Source organism: Elgaria multicarinata, chromosome 9, assembly GCF_023053635.1.
Source record: "Elgaria multicarinata webbii isolate HBS135686 ecotype San Diego chromosome 9, rElgMul1.1.pri, whole genome shotgun sequence".
Classification (NCBI taxonomy): Eukaryota; Metazoa; Chordata; class Lepidosauria; order Squamata; family Anguidae; genus Elgaria; species Elgaria multicarinata.
In genome coordinates, this window is record NC_086179.1 from 12,443,730 (window position 1) to 12,461,468 (window position 17,739).

Here is a 17,739-nt window from a genome sequence, read left to right on the forward strand (position 1 = left end):
AGAATATGATATGTGCATGTCAACTCCATCAATCATGCAAAATCAAACATGCAGTCATTAGAATCATAGAATAGTAGAGTTGGAAGGGGCCTATAAGGCCATTGGGTCCAACCCCCTGCTCAATGCAGGAATCCACCTCAAAGCATCCCTGACAGATGTTTGTCCAGCTGCCTCTTGAAGGCCTCTAGTGTGGGAGAGCCCACCACCTCCCTAGGTAACTGGCTCTAACAGTCAAGAAGTTTTTCCTGATGTCCAGCCAGAATCTGGCTTCCTGTAACCTGAGCCCCTTATTCCATGTTCTGCACTCTGTGATGATTGAGAAGAGATCCTGGCCCTCCTCTGGGTGACAACCTTTCAAGTACTTGAAGAGTGCTATCTTGTCTCTCCTCAATCGTCTCTTCTCCAGGCTAAACATGCCCAATTCTTTCAGTCTCTCCTCATCGGGCTTTGTTTTCAGACCCCTGATCATCCTCGTTGCCCTCCTCTGAACACGCTCCAGCTTGTCTGCATCCTTCTTGAATTGTGGAGCCCAGAACTGGACGCAATACTCTAGATGAGGCCTAACCAGTGCTGAATAGAGGGGAACCAGTATCTCGCGTGATTTGGAAGCTATACTTCTATTATAGCATTTGGGGGTTTTGCAGCCACATCACATTGTTGGCTCATATTCAGCTTGTGATCTACAACAATTGTGCATTCAATGTGCATAGGCCATATTAAAACATGTGACCGTACATGGACATCCAGGAACAGTAAAAGTGCGGCGTTGTCACCAGGTGGGCTGAGAGGGGAGATACAAAGGAATGGGAGAACCAAGCAAGTGCTGGGCAAGGGGGCAGGCTGTGGGGTCACTTGGCATGGGCCTACGATTTTGAGGGGCCTACTTTGAGTCCCCCTGGTAAAGGCAAAGATGTCTTACATACATCTTGAATAAAAGTGCTTGCCATTACCTTTTTAATAAATTGTTCTAGTTCATATGTATTTAGAACTGATTAAAAATACTTAATGAGCAGTTTGAAATGGGGCTTACATTTCCCATCTGTCCCGGGTCTATTAACAACTTTGCCCGGCCCTGAACTGAGCTTGCTGAAATTCCATGTAGTTTACTTCAAAGCCTGGTTCGGTTTGCTCCAGTTGTAGCTTGCAACCTGCTTGTTGTTGATGATGATGATTCAAATGGGGAAAGTTGGACGTTTTGCAAAAGTCAAGAAAGTTATGCATGTTGAAAAATGTGTGCATGCTTCAAGCTGTGCATTCTTCAAGCGCACATTTTGTGAACACGAATGCAAGTTCAGGGATTTGCGAACATTTTCGGAAAATGCTCGCTCCTGTTCCGAGTTGCGAATGGGGAATTTTCGAGAGAATTGCAAACAGAAACCAAATCCTCATACATCCCTAGCGACACTCTCTCCTTCTTGCTCCCCTCTGGGTCTGGGAGGACTGGGGAAAAGCACTGTCCTATCTGGCCCTGAATCTATTCTGAAAGATAGTCACCACAGCAACAGCAAACGAAGAAGTTTCTTGGCTTAATCTTACCAGAAACAACGCCGAGCTATTTTAAGTATTGCCGTATATGAAACGGTTGCGTTTCGTTGCCAGATGTCTCCCAGTGATACTTCTTCGGCCAGCATCCTGCATCAAACAAAGTAACTGTTGGGTTCTTAGGTTTCAAAAAACGTGGCAGAGACCAAGCCGTACGTACCGTCCTAACCTCCAGCCATCTGTTGGCAGCTGACAGAAACAAGTATGCAATGTTGTTAGTGTCCGTCAGTTCCAGCATACGCTGTTTAAATCTGGGTTCATGCCTGCAAAGGATGAAACCATTCTTCCGTTAGCAACGGGGTGACTCACAACTCTGATGCTGCAACATGCAGGGCAGATGGCAGAATCTTAGCAGTTCAGGGCCTACTGGTCAACGAAACTCAAATAACTGTGTACCAACTTGCCAAGTACTTTTAAAGAACCCGATGTTGGAGTGAGGCTATCCACGTTCTTTGCTCACATCCATTCCTTGTCCCCTTAGCCCAGCCTTCCCCAAGCTGGTGCCTCCAAATCTCTTGGCCTACAACTCCCAACATGTCCCAGCTATTTTATTACGTTTGCCTCCTCATCTTCCCTTCCTCTCCTGCCTTCTTCTCTCACCCCAAATCACTCAGTTCAGAGGGACAGTACAGGAGTCCCATCTCCCGTTGCATTGGTCTTCACCTGGGGAATTGTGTGCTGCTTTAAGGTGGGTCACACCAGCAAGCATTCTCGCTATTTCCTTTCTCTCTCCCTCCCTCTCTTTGGCCTTTGCTAGATGGGGCTTTATTCTGGGGTAATCCCCGGGATCATCCTATGCATCTACATGACACACAGGGGATCCCGGGATCAGGGAGGGATCATAGAATCATAGAATAGCAGAGTTGGAAGGGGCCTACAAGGCCATTGAGTCCAACCCCCTGCTCAATGCTCCCTCCCTTGACCTGGAATCTCGCCCACCACTTTAGGCCCAGTTTTTCCGCAGTCTCGGGCTGAGCCCAAGACCACAGAATGTGTGGCCGGGCGTCACGGTTTGTCCCAGCTCCTTGGGGTTCCTCGTGAAGAGCTGGGACCCATGCACGGGGCGCAGAGCTCCTTAGGAGCTCTGCGCTCACCGGGGCTGGTGTGTGTGTGTGTGGAAATATATATATTTTTAAAAAAGGACTTACCTTTTGCGCACGAGCGCTCGTGCACTCCTGTCTCTTTAAAAAACAAAACAAAATGGCGGACGCCATGCCTCTCCCTCTGAGGTTGTTGTGCGCCACGTGTGAACAGAGGGGGAGATCTCACAATAAAAATATCGAGGGATCTTCACCCCTCCGTCCCACTAGACCGCTAGGTCTAGCTGAGTCCTCAGTCTCTTTGATTTTGCTCTTCCTTTTAAAGTCAAGGAAGGAGGCAGAGTAATAAGGGATGATAACATCCAAATTAGGACTGAGGCCCTTTACTTTTTAGAAGATGTATAGAAATATATGGATAGGTCTGGCTTTTTCACAAGTGCAGGTCAAACTGAAGATTCAAAAACAAAAGAAAGAAAAGAAAACCTCTCTTTTCTACAGCTATGACAAACACGGAGGGCTTCGCGGAAGCATCCGCTGGGCCACTGTTGGAAACAGGATATTGGCCTAGATGGACCTTTGATCCAAAGTACTACTTCTATTAATCAAAACCATGCAAAGAGCAGCATCGGTTTAAAATGCAACTGTGTCAGGTAGAAGTCTGGAAGAATAAGACAGTTATTCAAGAACTAAAAGAGAAGGAGAGGCACCAGATGGACCTCTTTGGGAAGGTTGTTCCAGATGCAAAGTGCCAACACAGGAGAGACCTTGCTCCCATTTGCCATTGTTCCCCATCTAAGCTCTGCTGGCAGCTCCACCCAGAACACTTTGGGTCTGAACATCGTCCCCCCTCCAGAGTTTGCTGGACTACAAGTTCCCTCAGCCCCAGCAGTAGAGACTGCTCCATCATCTATTGCATCTGGAGAGCCCCAGGGTCCTCAGCCCCAGCGCTAGAGGCTGCTCCATCATCTTGCATCTGATGGCCCTATATGACCATCATAGTGGCTACTGCTAACATAAACTCCCAAAAATTTCATGCTCGTTTTCGCTGCCACACTACAGGTGGAGAAGAGCCCAGCCTCGGCTTACCTTCCCATCAACACAGCCTTCCTTGACCTATCCTTCTGGCTCTGGGGGATATTATTTCCCCAGAGCATGGGCAGAGTAGGACATTCACTTTTCATTTTGTAAGTGTTGCGATCAGACCAGCAGCACACTTTTAATGTTCTTCTCTGTTCTACAAGAGTGTCGTTCAACTGTAGCCAGGCTTTGTGTAGGTACCACATCCCCCTCCCTTCTGAAAAACAGCTCAGAGAATTCATTATGATGCATATATTTTTCAGCTGCAAAACGAAACAACAACAAACCAAAGTCTTGCTTTGGTTGGGACTGTAGGGCTTCTGCTACAATGTGGTTTTTAGTGTTTTTTTTTAGAAAATTATAAATACTGAAGAAGGCCGACTACAATGCATAAATATAAGCACTGTTGTGCTTCTGCACTTGTAGAAAAATTAATAACTACTTGCTGGTTTATTATACATTGCAAGAAACCAGTGCTTGCGGTTTCCAAGGGTTTAATCTTGTTTTGTTTTGCTATTTGCAAACTAGGGCCATTTCTACACCTAAGGATTATCCCAGGCAAATGGAGGGGTCGTCCCTGCCTGCTCCCGGGATCCCCTGGGTGTCATTTGCATGCACAGGGATGATCCAGGGGGAGGGGGAAAGGCAAGTGTAGAAACGCCCTAGGGAGCTATTTTACAATCAGGAATGCTTTTACCGCCCTGAGATGACGGTTTAAGGATGGCCTCTTCACCCTTCCAGTGATGCCTCCCATTCCTGTCATCCCCTTCCCCTGGTGGGTGGGCCATGCATATGGCCACCCCTTTGCCCCGCAGTTGCAGCAGGAGTAGAAACAAACGGGATTCTGTCCCCCAAATAATCCAAATCTAAAAGTCATATGATGTGAAGCATCCATTGCATTTTCACACACCCAATGAACGGGCTACAGTGTTGGACAGACCTGGAAGTGAGAAGTTTCGAATTCTACCTCAGCGTCACCTACAACCAGCAGTTATCCCGGGCTGATACCCGGGATCGCCCCTGTGCGTCCAAGATAGCACAGTGGATCCTGGGATCAGGTAGGGATCATCCCTCCTTGGCCTCGGGATGCAGCCCTTCACTTTGGGCCCGTTTTTTCCCACGGCCTTGGGCTGAGCCCGAGAATGTGAGCGTGTGGCCCATTTCCACGGCTTTTCCTGACTCCACATGATTACTCACACAGAGCCAGGAGCTGTGCCCATCGGGGCTAGGGTGGAGGGAGCAGGGAAATCAATTTTAAAAAAAACAAACCCAACCCACCCTACTTTTAGTCGCTTGAGCGCTCATGCGCAACCAGTCCTTTAAAAAATAAAAATGGCAGGCGCAACGCCTCTCTTCCTGAGGCCGTCGCGCCTTACGTGCAAACGAGGGCGAGTTCTCGCACTATTCACAATGCAAGGTCCCCCCTCCTCTCCCCCAGATTTTCAGTTAGGTCTAGCAAAGGCCTCACCGTGTTGCTTTGAGCGAGTCAGTGTCTCTCAGCTTTGGGGATGACTTTGTTCACAAGATTTATATACCTGAGTTGCTATGTTTCTCTCTTCATGTGATGCTGCTTCAGTTCTCTGATGTGCACACAGGTGATATACAGTGCACATACAGTGTTGACTGTAGAGCCAGATCTGCATCAAGCAAGACCTAACCCTTTGAAAGTAGTGTATGGAGTGTGTCCTGAACCCCCAAAGTTGTCTATACCATTACAAACCATTATAAAGCAGTAGTGTAGATCCTGCCCATGAGCTCTGGAGTCAAATTTCAGCTTAACTACAAAAACCTTGGACATGGGTCATACTCGTTGTGCCTGTTCACACCATCTCGTCAACTTGACAGTCTATTAGCATTCAAGAAAGCTATCAAGACTGATCTCTTCCAGCAGGCCTAACCAGTGGAATTTTAGGATGTTTTTTTATTATTATTATTATTATTATTATTATTATTATTTATTTATTTATATAGCACCATCAGTGTACATGGTGCTGTACAGAGTAAAACAGTAAATAGCAAGACCCTGCCGCATAGGCTTACAATCTAATAAAATCATAGTAAAACAATAAGGAGGGGAAGAGAATGCAAACAGGTACAGGGTAGGGTAAGCAGGCACAGGGTAGGGAAAAACTAACAGTAGAAAGTAACAGTAGAAGTCTGCACAACATCAAGTTTTAAAGGCTTTAGGAAAAAGAAAAGTTTTTAGTTGAGCTTTAAAAGCTGCGGTTGAACTTGTAGTTCTCAAATGTTCTGGAAGAGCGTTCCAGGCGTAAGGGGCAGCAGAAGAGAATGGACGAAGCCGAGCAAGGGAAGTAGAGGCCCTTGGGCAGGCGAGAAACATGGCATCAGAGGAGCGAAGAGCACGAGCGGGGCAATAGTGTGAGATGAGAGAGGAGAGATAGGAAGGAGCTAGACCATGAAAAGCTTTGAAGGTTAACAGGAGAAGTTTATATTGGATTTTAGAATGTTTTTAGGACGTTTTAACAATGTATATTATGTTCTTAATTCAGTTTCATGTATTTTATATTTACTGTCGTTCCCCGCCTCAATCAAAATGGAGAGGTGGGTAAGAATTATTATTATTATTATTATTATTATTATTATTATTTGTAAAATGGGGATTGCAGTGATGCCTGACCTCACAGGGATGTCATGAACAGCTCCTGGGTTGAGGGTCCCCTCAGCAGAGTGCTCTATGATGCCCCCTTGGAAACTGGTCGAAGCTACAGTGTGCAACACACACTGTCATAGTCGCCCCATTCAGAAGACACCTTAAACCATGGCTTTAACCATGGTGGGTAAGCCAGAAAGCCAGGCCGTGTTCACAAGACACCTTAAACCACGACTTTAACCACGGTGAATAAGGCTTTTTGCCTTATTCGCCATGGTCAAAGCTGTGGTTTAAAGTGTCTTCTGAACACAACCCATCTTTAACCACTGCGATTAAAGCCGTGTTTTAAGGTGTCTTCTGAACAGTGACATGCTCCTATGTACCATGCAGACAAAAAGATTACATGTTACTCTGCGAGCATGATGATAACGCTGTACACAGAACCGTTGTCTGCCTCTAGCCTTGGGCTGTTTTTCTTTGGCAGCTGGGATTCTTCCCCACCCCCTCCCCCCTCCATTATGGAAACTCTGACACACTCAATCTGCATGTTTTCAACATCGTCCAGCTCTTCTTCTGGATATTCTTGGGGCTCTTTATCCTGTTCAGATGACGAACGAAAAGGTCACACAGATCCCACTCTAATTGGACGGTGCTACTTTGAGGTTAACTAGTCAAGGGAGTTCATTACTGCTTGACGGGTACATAATGAACTCAGAACAAAGGGAAGCAACTACTAGGCTTGATCCAGTAAACTTTCATTTCCTAATGAAGGCCTGAGATGGAAGAGTATGGTGTTAGCTGCCAAGGAGGCAGGAAAAGGTAGATGAAGCTGAAGGGTGTTAGTGGATACCAAGGCAAATTAAAGGAAGAGACAGAACAGTGATGTAGGACAGTTTAGACGTGTGCGGTTTCTAGACTCAGCCTATGTAAGCCATCTAATAATATTGGCCAGGATCCAAGGAATTCCACAACTAAATACACCCAAGGAGATTTTGAGTTTGTGTTTCTGGAAGAACACCACCCCCATATCATACATGGCAAATGGTTTTTGAAATGGATGGAAATAGGGCTGGGGCAATTTCACCCCCACCCCCAAATTTAACAGCCCTATTCAGAGGCTGAAAAGCGGTGGGGAGGTATTTGTGATATTTTCAGAGGTGGGATGCACAATTTTTACAGGGCTGAAACTTACTCACTGGTGGCCACCACATTTTCTCTCTCCAAAATACCCCATTTCAAGGGGGCATTCTGGGTAAAACAGCCACCCCCAGTAGGTGGGATGCATCACTTTTAATGGTAGCTTCCATTTCCACCCCCCAGAATTCCTCTTGGAATAGGAAATTTTGCAGTAAAAATAGGATGCCTGCCTGTCTGCCAATCGCAGCTAGAAGGGAATTCTGGTTTTATCCTGCACTGTCACCACACCCCAAATTATGGACCCTCTACCTGAAATGCAGAAGAAGGGAGGCAGTTTGCCCCTGAACCTCCCAAAATTGGACAGTGCAAATGTTTACCCCAGCCTGGATGCTGCAATCTTGATGAAGCTAAGCAGGTCTAGGCCTGGTCAGTTTCTAGAAGGGTGACTACCTGGGAACCCCATGTACATTGATTCCTGCATTAAGCAGGAGGTTGGACTCGATGGCCTTGAAGGCCTCTTCTAACTCTATGATTCTATGAACTACGCTTAGTCTGAATGCTTAGCAACTAGGGTGTGTTGCTCTTGCTTCTCTTTATGCTGCTTACAGATTGCCTTTGCCCCCAACATGATGGAAGTCTGGACTGAAAATGGCTCACGTTACAACTGCATTGAGTAAAACTGCCAGAGTGGCAATCTTTGGCCCGCATCTAACCCTAATTCAAAGGAAAGTCCTCATGTACAAACCTGAACGCTCTGATGGTGGTGAGGCCTTCCGCTGTCTCTGAAAAGTGGCAGAGGAGAGGTAGCTGTGTGCTATCATCAAGCTCCTGAAGGTCCCTGTCCCAGAGGGCAAGAAGGCATGTAAGTAGCAGAAACAATTAGGCAGGCAGAAAACAAAGCTCTGATTTTAACCTCATTCACTTAAAATTTGCTTTCCCTAAACCAGGGGGCTGACTAAATGCCCTAGGGTGGCTGCACAGTAGCGCTGTATCGATTACACGACACAGCAGCCACCGTGCAGCCACCCCGAGGCTTTCTGGCAAAGCTGCGAAGAAAAAAAGCCAAGGACTTCCCTTACTTTTTTCTCTAGAGCAAGGCGAGTACGAGGCAGACACTGTCTCTCCTTGCTCCAGAGTTGCAGCAGAGCCATAGCTGGGCAGATGGTGACCCCTGATTGGTTGCCGTCTTCCTGGGCAGGGGGAAGGCCCAGCGAGCCTAATGGCCACCAGAAAGTCCACACTGCCTCCATTTATGAAGATTACTGGCCACCACCCCGCACCAGCGATACTGCAGGGTTGGACGGTGGAGCGTTGCTAACTCGATGCCGTGAAGAGAGCCCCCTGGGGTGGAGGACCTAAGGTCTAGTGCCAAACCCAGCCCTTCTAGGGTCCCAATCTGGTTCTCTAGCATCCCCCAGGTGTCTCCCTCATTCTTCTGGGCCCACCTGTCCTTGGCTCAGTGGCAGAGCGCCTGCTTTGCATGCAGATGGTCCCTTGTTCAATCTTCAGCAACACCAGGTAAGCTTAGGGAAAAAAAATCCTGCCTAAAACCCTGGACAGCTGCTGCCAGCCAGTGCCGACAATACTTGGATGGATGGACCAAAGGTCTGACTCAGTATAAGGCAGTTTCCTATCCTACGTTACAATTGTTTTGAGAAGGTCCATAGCTCAGGCAGAAAGTCCTAGGTTCAATCAATCAATCAATCAATCAGATTCTACAGGTATGCTTTAAGGTAGATTCCTGCAATGAGCTGGGGGTTGGACTCGATGGCTTGTAGGCCCCTTCCAACTCTACTGTTCTATAATTCTATGATTCTATAAATCTCTGGCATCTCCAGGTAGGTCTAGGAAAGAATCCTGCCTGAATCTGTAGGAAGCTGCTGCAGGTCAGTGTCAAAAACACTGTGCTGTACAGACTAATGACTTAGTATAAGACAACTTCTGATGTTCAGCCCCTTTGTTCTGACCAAGGGTCATTCGGTGGTTTACCAACCATTGCACAATTTCTTCCCTGTTATGAAAGGTTGTAATGCCTCTCCTAAGGCTGAGTTACCAGTTTTAAGCTAAAATATGCTGGTATTTTGGCCTGGCCCCTTTGGTGTTGGCCCCTGAGAACGTCTCCAAAATAGAATTTGGGCCTTGGGCTGTAAGAGGTACTGCACCCTCTTTAAATGGAAAACAGGAAGATGCAGCAACAACTACGCCTACAACCAAAGCTTTATTGAAACTGAAAGTAAAAGCCCCCTTCCAGCTGAGGGCTGTGTGCCCCAGGGAGTCTGTTGTCCTTAACTTCAGTTCCACTAATCATGTTACACACCCCTGCCCTAAACAGACAAAGGCTATCCATGGCTACTAGCCCTGATGCTTGTGTGCTACCTCCGGTATCCGAGGCAGTAAGCCTGTGTGCACCAGTTGCTAGGGAACATGGATGGGAGGGTGCTGTTGCACCACATCCTGCTTTGTTGGTCCCTGGTCGGCAGCTGGTTGGCCACTGTGTGAACAGAGTGGTGGACAAGATGGACCTTTGGTCTGATCCAGCATGGCACTTCTGTTCTTCTGTTCTTATCATCAGAATTATAATGGAATACATTGATAGCCAGGGACCACAAAGACATTTGGTGTATATTTTTTAAATAAAGAAGAAACTTACTTGGATGCAACTCGGAAGTATTTCTGGATGAAGTAGAAGGCTATCCCAAGAGGCACGAGAGCAACCATGAACACCGGAGTGGTGTATGAAATCATCCCGATCGCAGACAGGCAGAGTAAGGTGGATCGTGACAGGGACTCCAGGGTTGGTGGAATGTGCTGCACCAAAGATCACTCATAAATGTTACATCAAGCCACCGTTCGGATCCTTACAGCCAAACATTTCTCTATGTACTCCTATATGTACTACGTTCGTAACCCTGTCTTTCACCCACCTTGGAACTCAAATGAACAAACACTTCTTTATTTTGAACATTTCTATGTCCCTTTTCAGGAAAATCTTTCAAGGCAGCATGCAACCAAACCGTGGTGGTTCTACAAGGTCCCCCATCCAACAACGAATGGATCCACAGCTGCTTGGTTTCAACAAGGCCGCGCTACATCATTTCTCTTCGGAAGAGACCTCAAGAGGCTTGGGAAGTAAAACTGTCTGAAATGTGTGTGTGCGAATTGTCATTTTAATCTTTAATTGAAGATATGGGTTGTTAGGTTTGGCAGGGGGGATTCAAAATGGCGGGGGGGGGGGCTCCTAAACTGTCATCATGGTGGTAAGGACATCTGCACCCACGTGAATATGAACTAACTCTTTGTTGACTGGTTGACCCAAGGGAAATTATTTATTTATTTATTTAATTAATTAATTATTACATTTTATACCACCCAATAGCCGAAGCTCTCTGGGCAGTTCACAAAAATTAAAACCACGAAAAGCATAAAAACAACCAACAAATTTAAAAACACAAATACAAAATACAATATAAAAAGCACAACCAGAATAAAACCACACAGCAAAAATTAATATAGGTTAAAATATGAGATTAAAACAACAAAGTTTAAATTTAAGTTAAATTGGGTGTTAAAATACTGAGAAAATAAAAAGGTCTTCAGCTGGCGATGGAAAGAAAACAATGTAGGCGCCAGGCGGACCTCTCTGGGGAGCTCATTCCACAGCCGGGGTGCCACAGCGGAGAAGGACCTCCTCCTAGTAACCACCTGCCTCACTTCCTGCAGCAGGAGCTCACGGAAAAAGACCCCTGTGGATGACCTTAGGGTCTGGGCAGGTACATATGGGAGGAGGCGTTCCTTCAAATAACCTGGCCCCAAACCGTTTAGGGCTTTGAATGTTAATACCAGCACTTTGAATTGGGCCCGGACCTGGACTGGCAGCCAATGAATTAAATTTGACCTAGTGTGGATACGATTCAATTGTTAGTCCTGCACAGTCATTTGTATCATAATGAATAGCATTCACTGAGGGCCAGCATTGGACAAAAGGTGGGATGAAATAATAATAATAATAATAATAATAATAATAATAATAATAATATAATTTACATTTCTATTCTACCCCATAGCTGAAGTTATCTGGGTGGCGATGTATTTCAAAACAACAACAACCAAAAAAACCTCACATTCCTTTATACTTTGTATCGAGCGTTTCGTTTATGGGGAGCCTATCTGGACAATTGAGAAACGTGCTCCAAAATGACACCCTTTATAGGGGCACCGTATTCTGAAAAGGGCTGGATCGAAAAAACGAGCTTACCTGATCAATAATATTCGTATCGGCAGAAAACCGGTTAAGAATCAGCCCCAAGGGTGTTGTGTCAAAGAATCTGTTAGGTGGAGGGAGAAAGGAAAAGGTTTTATGGGGTGTGGGGGGAAAACGTTGCTAATCTTCTGCCTCCTGAACTACATGTATGTAGGACACCAGGGTCACAGGACTCAAAGTGAGGACTCTAGCGGCACAGCCCTGGCACCTTATTACCTATACCAGGGGGTGTTGAATCTCTTTCAAGGGTCGAATTCAATTCTGGAGAAACTCCAGTGGTGGGCGAGGTTGAAGGCAAAAGGAGATGGGGTCAAAATACAAAAAAATACCAGCACATGTTGGTTTAAAGTCTTTCAGCCAGTAACTGAGCCGTAGGGGAGGCATTTTAACTGTTCAGAATGTATGTAAGGGGGCAGGCGTGGGCAGGACCCTGCAAAAGCCAGGAACCTACCAAATGATTGGTGAGGCCATCCAGGAAACTCCTGAATCTCATGCTTTGAACCTCCATTCAACAGGCAACCCTAGGTGCCTGTGGATGCTGAAGACACCTTTGTGAAGTGACTCATTTCATTTTTTTACTGTACCTGATTGGTCCAAGGATGATCTTGTTGAGGAGATCATGATGAAGGTTCTTAGCTGCCGTGAGGCCCATCCATTCCACCGTCAAAGATGTGACAAGGCAAAGGACAATTCCTGCACCGCTAAGGGCGGTGAACACTGCTACGTTGCAAGCCTGGGAAGCATTATTATTATTATTATTATTATGAAACACCCCCAAAGACATGTTTATGTCTACTGTGCAGACCAGCTGGTGGGTCATAGTTCCAAAAGACTTCTGTTTTAGTACTCTGTGCACTTCCTACTTGAATTAACTTGATGTTTTTATAGCACTTTGGAGAGGGGTGGGGAGAGGTTTTGTGATCTCTGTGTCCCTGTGGGAGGATTGCTGAGATACCAAATTGAATTATAATTTTAGTGCTGAAATTAGTTTGGAAGGAATGTTGCCAAACAGTGGGATAACCCAGAGCGCAAAGGAGGTTTAACACACCACTGGTGAACCTAAATGCTAGGGATGTGCTCCGCTTCTAATCGGACCGGCGAATTAGAAGCGGAGCAGGGGGCTTCGCCTGCCCTTAAGGCGGAGGCGAAGAGGATTGGGGGGCCGGCGGAGCGTGGCGAAGAGGATCGAGGTGAAGGCGCATCCTTCGCCTCAATCCGGAGCTCCGCCGGAAAGGTAAGTGGGGTTTACCAGGCCCTGCCGCTGTCGCCCATGCGGCGACAGCGGCAGGGCCCGGTAACACCCCCCACCCTCCTCTCCCTTACCTGCCTCCGTCCGCGGTCCGTCGGCGTCTTCAATTGAGCCCACGGTTCAACCAGGAAGTCTGGGCCGCGGCCCAGACTTCCTGGTTGAACCGCGGGCTCAACTGAAGACGCCGACGGACCGCGGACGGAGGCAGGTAACGCCCCCCTCCCCCTTGGTCCCTTACCGGGCTCTGCTGCTGTCGCCGCACGGGCGACGATGGCGGCAGGGCCCAGTAAACCTCCCGCCCTCCTCTCCCGGCCTTACCTGGCACCACTCCCCTCCACTGCGGAGCTCCGATTCGGAGCCGGAGCTCCGCGGCGAAGAGGAGCGGAGTATGGGCGGAGCGGCGCGGAGCGGAACGGGCCGACCCGAAATTTTCGGATTGCGGCCCAGAGTTCCTGCTGGAACCACGGGCTCAATTGGAGACGCTGACGGACCACGGACGGATGCAGGTAAGGGAGAGGAGGGCGGGGGGGTTACCGCGCCCTGCCGCCATCGCCGCCCATGTGGCGATGGCGGCAGAGCCCGGTAAGGGACCAAGGGGGAGGGGGCCTTACCTGCCTCTGTCCGCAGTCCGTTGCCGTCTTCAATTGAGCCCGCGGTTCCAGCAGGAAGTCTGGGCCGCACTTGCGGCCCAGACTTCCTGGTGGAACCACGGGCTCAATTGAAGATGGCGACGGACCACGGACGGAGGCAGGTAAGGCCCCCCCTCCTCCTTACTGGGCTCTGCCGCCGTCGCCGCATGGGCGGCGATGGCGGCAGGGCCCGATAACCCCCCCCTATGGGGGGGGACCGGAGCTCCGATCCGGATCCGGAGCTCCGAGCGGAGCGGAGCGGAGTGGGCACAGGCGGAGTGGGGGCGGGGCAGAGCGGGCCGATCCGAAAATGGCGGATCTTAAAGTGAAGCGGACTGGGGGGTCCGTGCACACCCCTAATAGATTTGTATAAGGGCAAGTATGACACTGGCCGTTTTATTCTCAATTCCTTCTTTTTCAGAGGGCATTTTGGAACTATCGGTTTTGTCTTACAGCTGTTCTTTTGGAGCTTGATTCATTTTCACTTGCTGTTCTGTTCTCCTAAGTGGCTTTCTTCTTGCCCGTTTGTTTCCTTTTGTCGGCTTGAGCTTTTATACTTTGGCCTACCTGTGTGAGACAAAAGCCCTGAGTTCCGTTCTTTGACGTCCACTGAGCCAGCCAGTAATCAATTGCAACGATGACGGAGTGCTTCAAGAGTTTGGAGAAGATCATCAGGAAGAGTAAGAGGAACCCTCCCGAGGTCAGGTACAGCCAGCAGGTTTTCCACGGCATCTTCGTCCTGAGGCGCATCACCGTCGACATGTTGTCATCTTCCTCCTCCTCCTCTTCTTCCTCTGACAGGGCACAAATTTCGCAGTTGGTTAAACTGTTCTACATATCTTGCAAGTAACACCCATTACATTTGAAGGATTTACTCCTGCATCTGGCTGTTTTTGGATAGATACTGGCCAACGGGGAATCTAAGAACTAGTTCAAACATGTGTATTCATCACTTGAAGACTGCAACATCCAGTGATGGCTTGCATGTGTAAATGGTTACCAGAGATATAACATCACAGAGAGTCCTTTCCTACGACTTCCTTCCAATTAATTGAGTCAGTTCACACATTCGGTCACTGTCACTGTTTGGTAAATCAAATTCACAGAGATCGATACCTGAGATCCTTCCCACATTGTAATTTTCATGATGTCATTGGCTCACCTGAGATTCCATTTGAACAATAGTCTACCTTGGGTCCATGTGTGAGAGAAAGGTGGCTAATCATTTATCATCAGTTGGGAACTGTCATGACCCGACCGACCCCCCGACCCCACCTTCGGACCTTTCAGTGTGGAGCAGAGGATTCTAATGAGGATGAGGTGCAGGCTGCTTCCTTGGTGGCTGGATAGTCAGGATCCTATTCAGGGCCCTCCTGGCCAGGGGACACAACCCTGTCATGGTCCTCTGGCTCAGAGGATGAGTCCCCACTTGTAGTCTCAGGCTACAAAATCAGGGAAGGGCCCTTTAACAGTCGAATCAGTTCCTCCAGGATTGGTGGAGCTGACCACACTATAGGTCTTGTCACACTACATAAGGCTTCAGTCGGGTTTAGCTCCCTGCTGAGACAACATCCCTCCATATTGTTTTAGTAGGAGAGAGATCCAGCCAGCAGGACCAACTCGGAGCTATCCAAGGTCCTACTTTTCTCCCTGCCTTAATCTGATTGCCATCAGATGCTACCAGCTTCTCCTGCAAGCTTCAAGGAACCACAGAACAGAACAACAATGTGTAACATAGTCATAGCAACCTGCCGTTTCTTCCATTTTGACCCACCACAATCTCTTTGGTCACCCTTCACATCCCTCTGAGTAGACCTAATGCACCAAGTTTGTATGGAGAAGACATATATAATGAGGTGTACTCAAGCACTGCTCCACAGGCATGGAATTCCGCCTGAAGATGCAGCCACGATTAAGCATCTTTTTAAAAGCCTGCAACACTTCGCTATTTGTCTGGTGTTTTTAGCATTACAGGAAGCTGCTCACTCAGGGGCATTGGTAGGCACTTAAAAGATTCTAGGCTCAGGCCCATTGGACACAAATCTGCATGAAATCTGCATGTTCTAATTAATACCTATTTATGCAAATTTAGAAATAATTAGCATAATTTATTTAAATGTTAAGCAAGGGAAAAGAAAATACAGATATTGTTTATCTTTACCTTCATCCTCATCTTCTAGCTGTGCTTTTGATTCTCTTGGGTACATGGCTCTCCGGAGAGTCTTCCTTTCCAGAGTGGTTTGGTCAGCTTCCAAATCCTGCCATCAAGGTTTTAAAATCGAAACTTTTGATACAAGGACTACTTAGAACAAGAGAGGATTTTGTTGATTCAATTATTGTGGTACCTTATGCCTGATCTCATACAGCTCAGAACACAGTGGTCTAGTCCAGGGGATCAAATCCTGGCTTATACGAGCTTTGCTCTTCCCTTCACATTTTGTCAGAACCAGGAAATTATGTTTAAAGGCTTCCAAACAAACCAGGATATGAAGCCTGGATATAAGTTGGCTTCCAAATCCTGGCTTGTTTGGAAACAATTAGCTATCGTTCCCAGTTTGGATGCAATGGAAGCTACGGTTAACTGTGGCTTCCTGGCTCATGTGCTCATTCATGCAATGGGGATTAAGCCAGGATTTGATCAGCTGAACATGACCATTGCTATCAAAATGGAGGAGTGTGGAGAAATCACAGGGGGATGGATCAGGGAAGGTAGACGTGGCACTCGGAATGTGGTGAAAGGAGGGGAAATAGCAAAATCTCTTATGGCTGGGAGAAGAGAGATGGGGAAAAGAAACAGCCTAAAAGAAAATATTAGGCTGGTGGTGGTCCAGAGGCATGCTGGGAGCAGGGACAGTCCAGTGCAGCTCAGACTATACCGAACCATCAGGCAGTTATATCAGTTAGTAGGTTAACAGGGCCAACTGTAACACTATAAGCCCCTTCAAGTACCTGTTCCCCACTGAGCGGATAGCTGCAATAACACCTTTTTGGCCATTTGTGGTGGTGACGCTGAGGTGCAGTAAAGAAGGGTGAGCACAATGGCTTCCCATGGCAAGCTGCCCAAATGCCACAGAGAATAAAGTGACTGGATTTTGCTGCTCAAGTCTCTGGTTCTACACCCTTAGGTCGTTACATAAAAGGAACCAGTAGTGAGAGAGGGTCAAGGCAGAAGAGCACAGAGGGAGACGAGGGTTGGAAGTAGATGGTCCTCAACAAAGGGAGCTAAGAGACACTGAGTATTGGGTTTCACTGTCCCTACTCTGCCAGCCCATTGGCAGCTGGACTGCTAGCGCCCGTTTGATAGGGCATCTGTAAGCTCTAATCTGCATGCATCTTTCTTGAAATGAGGTGACCAAGTGTGGACAGAACACTTCAACTGATCATCTGCTTAGAAGACACATGAGAGAAGTCTTACATGGAAGTTCTGGGTAGAAATAACATCATGTGTAAAGCAAGCAGGAATCTCATGGTTTTATAGGCAAACAGGATCGTAGCCCAACTCTCCTTGAGGAGACAGTCCCAACTATTAACTGAATGCACTAAATATGGACCAGTGCCTTTCCTTGTTTGCAGCCCTTTAATTTGCATTTACCTTTTCTAATTCCTGATCTTGGCGATTCATCAGAGTTTTCCAGTGTTCATACAGTTCAACGTCTTTCGTTTGTATGTCTTTCAATGTCCCTTCTCTAAGCACAGTCCCATCTTTCATGGCAATGATCTAAGGAGAAGGAGAATTACGGAAGCTATTCTATAACAACACAAACATACTGGCTGCTTTGGAAATTTGACAATCGTGTGTCGTCGGGTTGATTGGCGAGTTTTCCGTTTTCCACATTGAGAGGTTTAGCACTACATTAGGAATACAAGAAACAGTAGCTGGGGAAAAAACGCTGTGTGGTATATTACAGGCCCTTTCCCCATCTGGACTTTGCTATCAGTACTGACCTTGCTGACTCTACAATTGTTCTAGGATTCCAGACTTCCAAGAGATTAGCATGGTCTGCGTACAGGTTACGTGCAGTCTGTGGAGTCTGGATGTGCTAAATCAGCCCAGTAGAGCCCTGTAATAACCCCGACGTGACTTGTCCTGGAGCTAATGCCATTTTTGTACAATGGCTGGTCTTCCTAACCAATTGCTTTCTCTTCCAGCTATCTGGCCAATGCAGCAGGGACTCTTTCTAACTCTGAAACCT

The 17,739-nt window shown here is 47.3% G+C and overlaps 1 protein-coding gene across 1 annotated transcript in view; it reads right to left on the bottom strand.

Annotated features, from left to right (window-relative positions):
- ABCC9 (ATP binding cassette subfamily C member 9) overlaps positions 1-17,739 on the bottom strand; it is a 115,495-nt gene that overhangs the window by 27,711 nt on the left and 70,045 nt on the right. Inside the window, exons 23-30 of the mRNA XM_063134760.1 lie at positions 17,139-17,264; positions 15,708-15,804; positions 14,114-14,340; positions 12,253-12,401; positions 11,663-11,732; positions 10,058-10,215; positions 8,153-8,245; positions 1,703-1,805 (exon numbers count right to left, since the gene is read on the bottom strand). Coding sequence (XP_062990830.1) covers positions 1,703-1,805; positions 8,153-8,245; positions 10,058-10,215; positions 11,663-11,732; positions 12,253-12,401; positions 14,114-14,340; positions 15,708-15,804; positions 17,139-17,264 — 1,023 coding nt within the window. The remainder of the gene's footprint in view (positions 1-1,702; positions 1,806-8,152; positions 8,246-10,057; positions 10,216-11,662; positions 11,733-12,252; positions 12,402-14,113; positions 14,341-15,707; positions 15,805-17,138; positions 17,265-17,739) is intronic.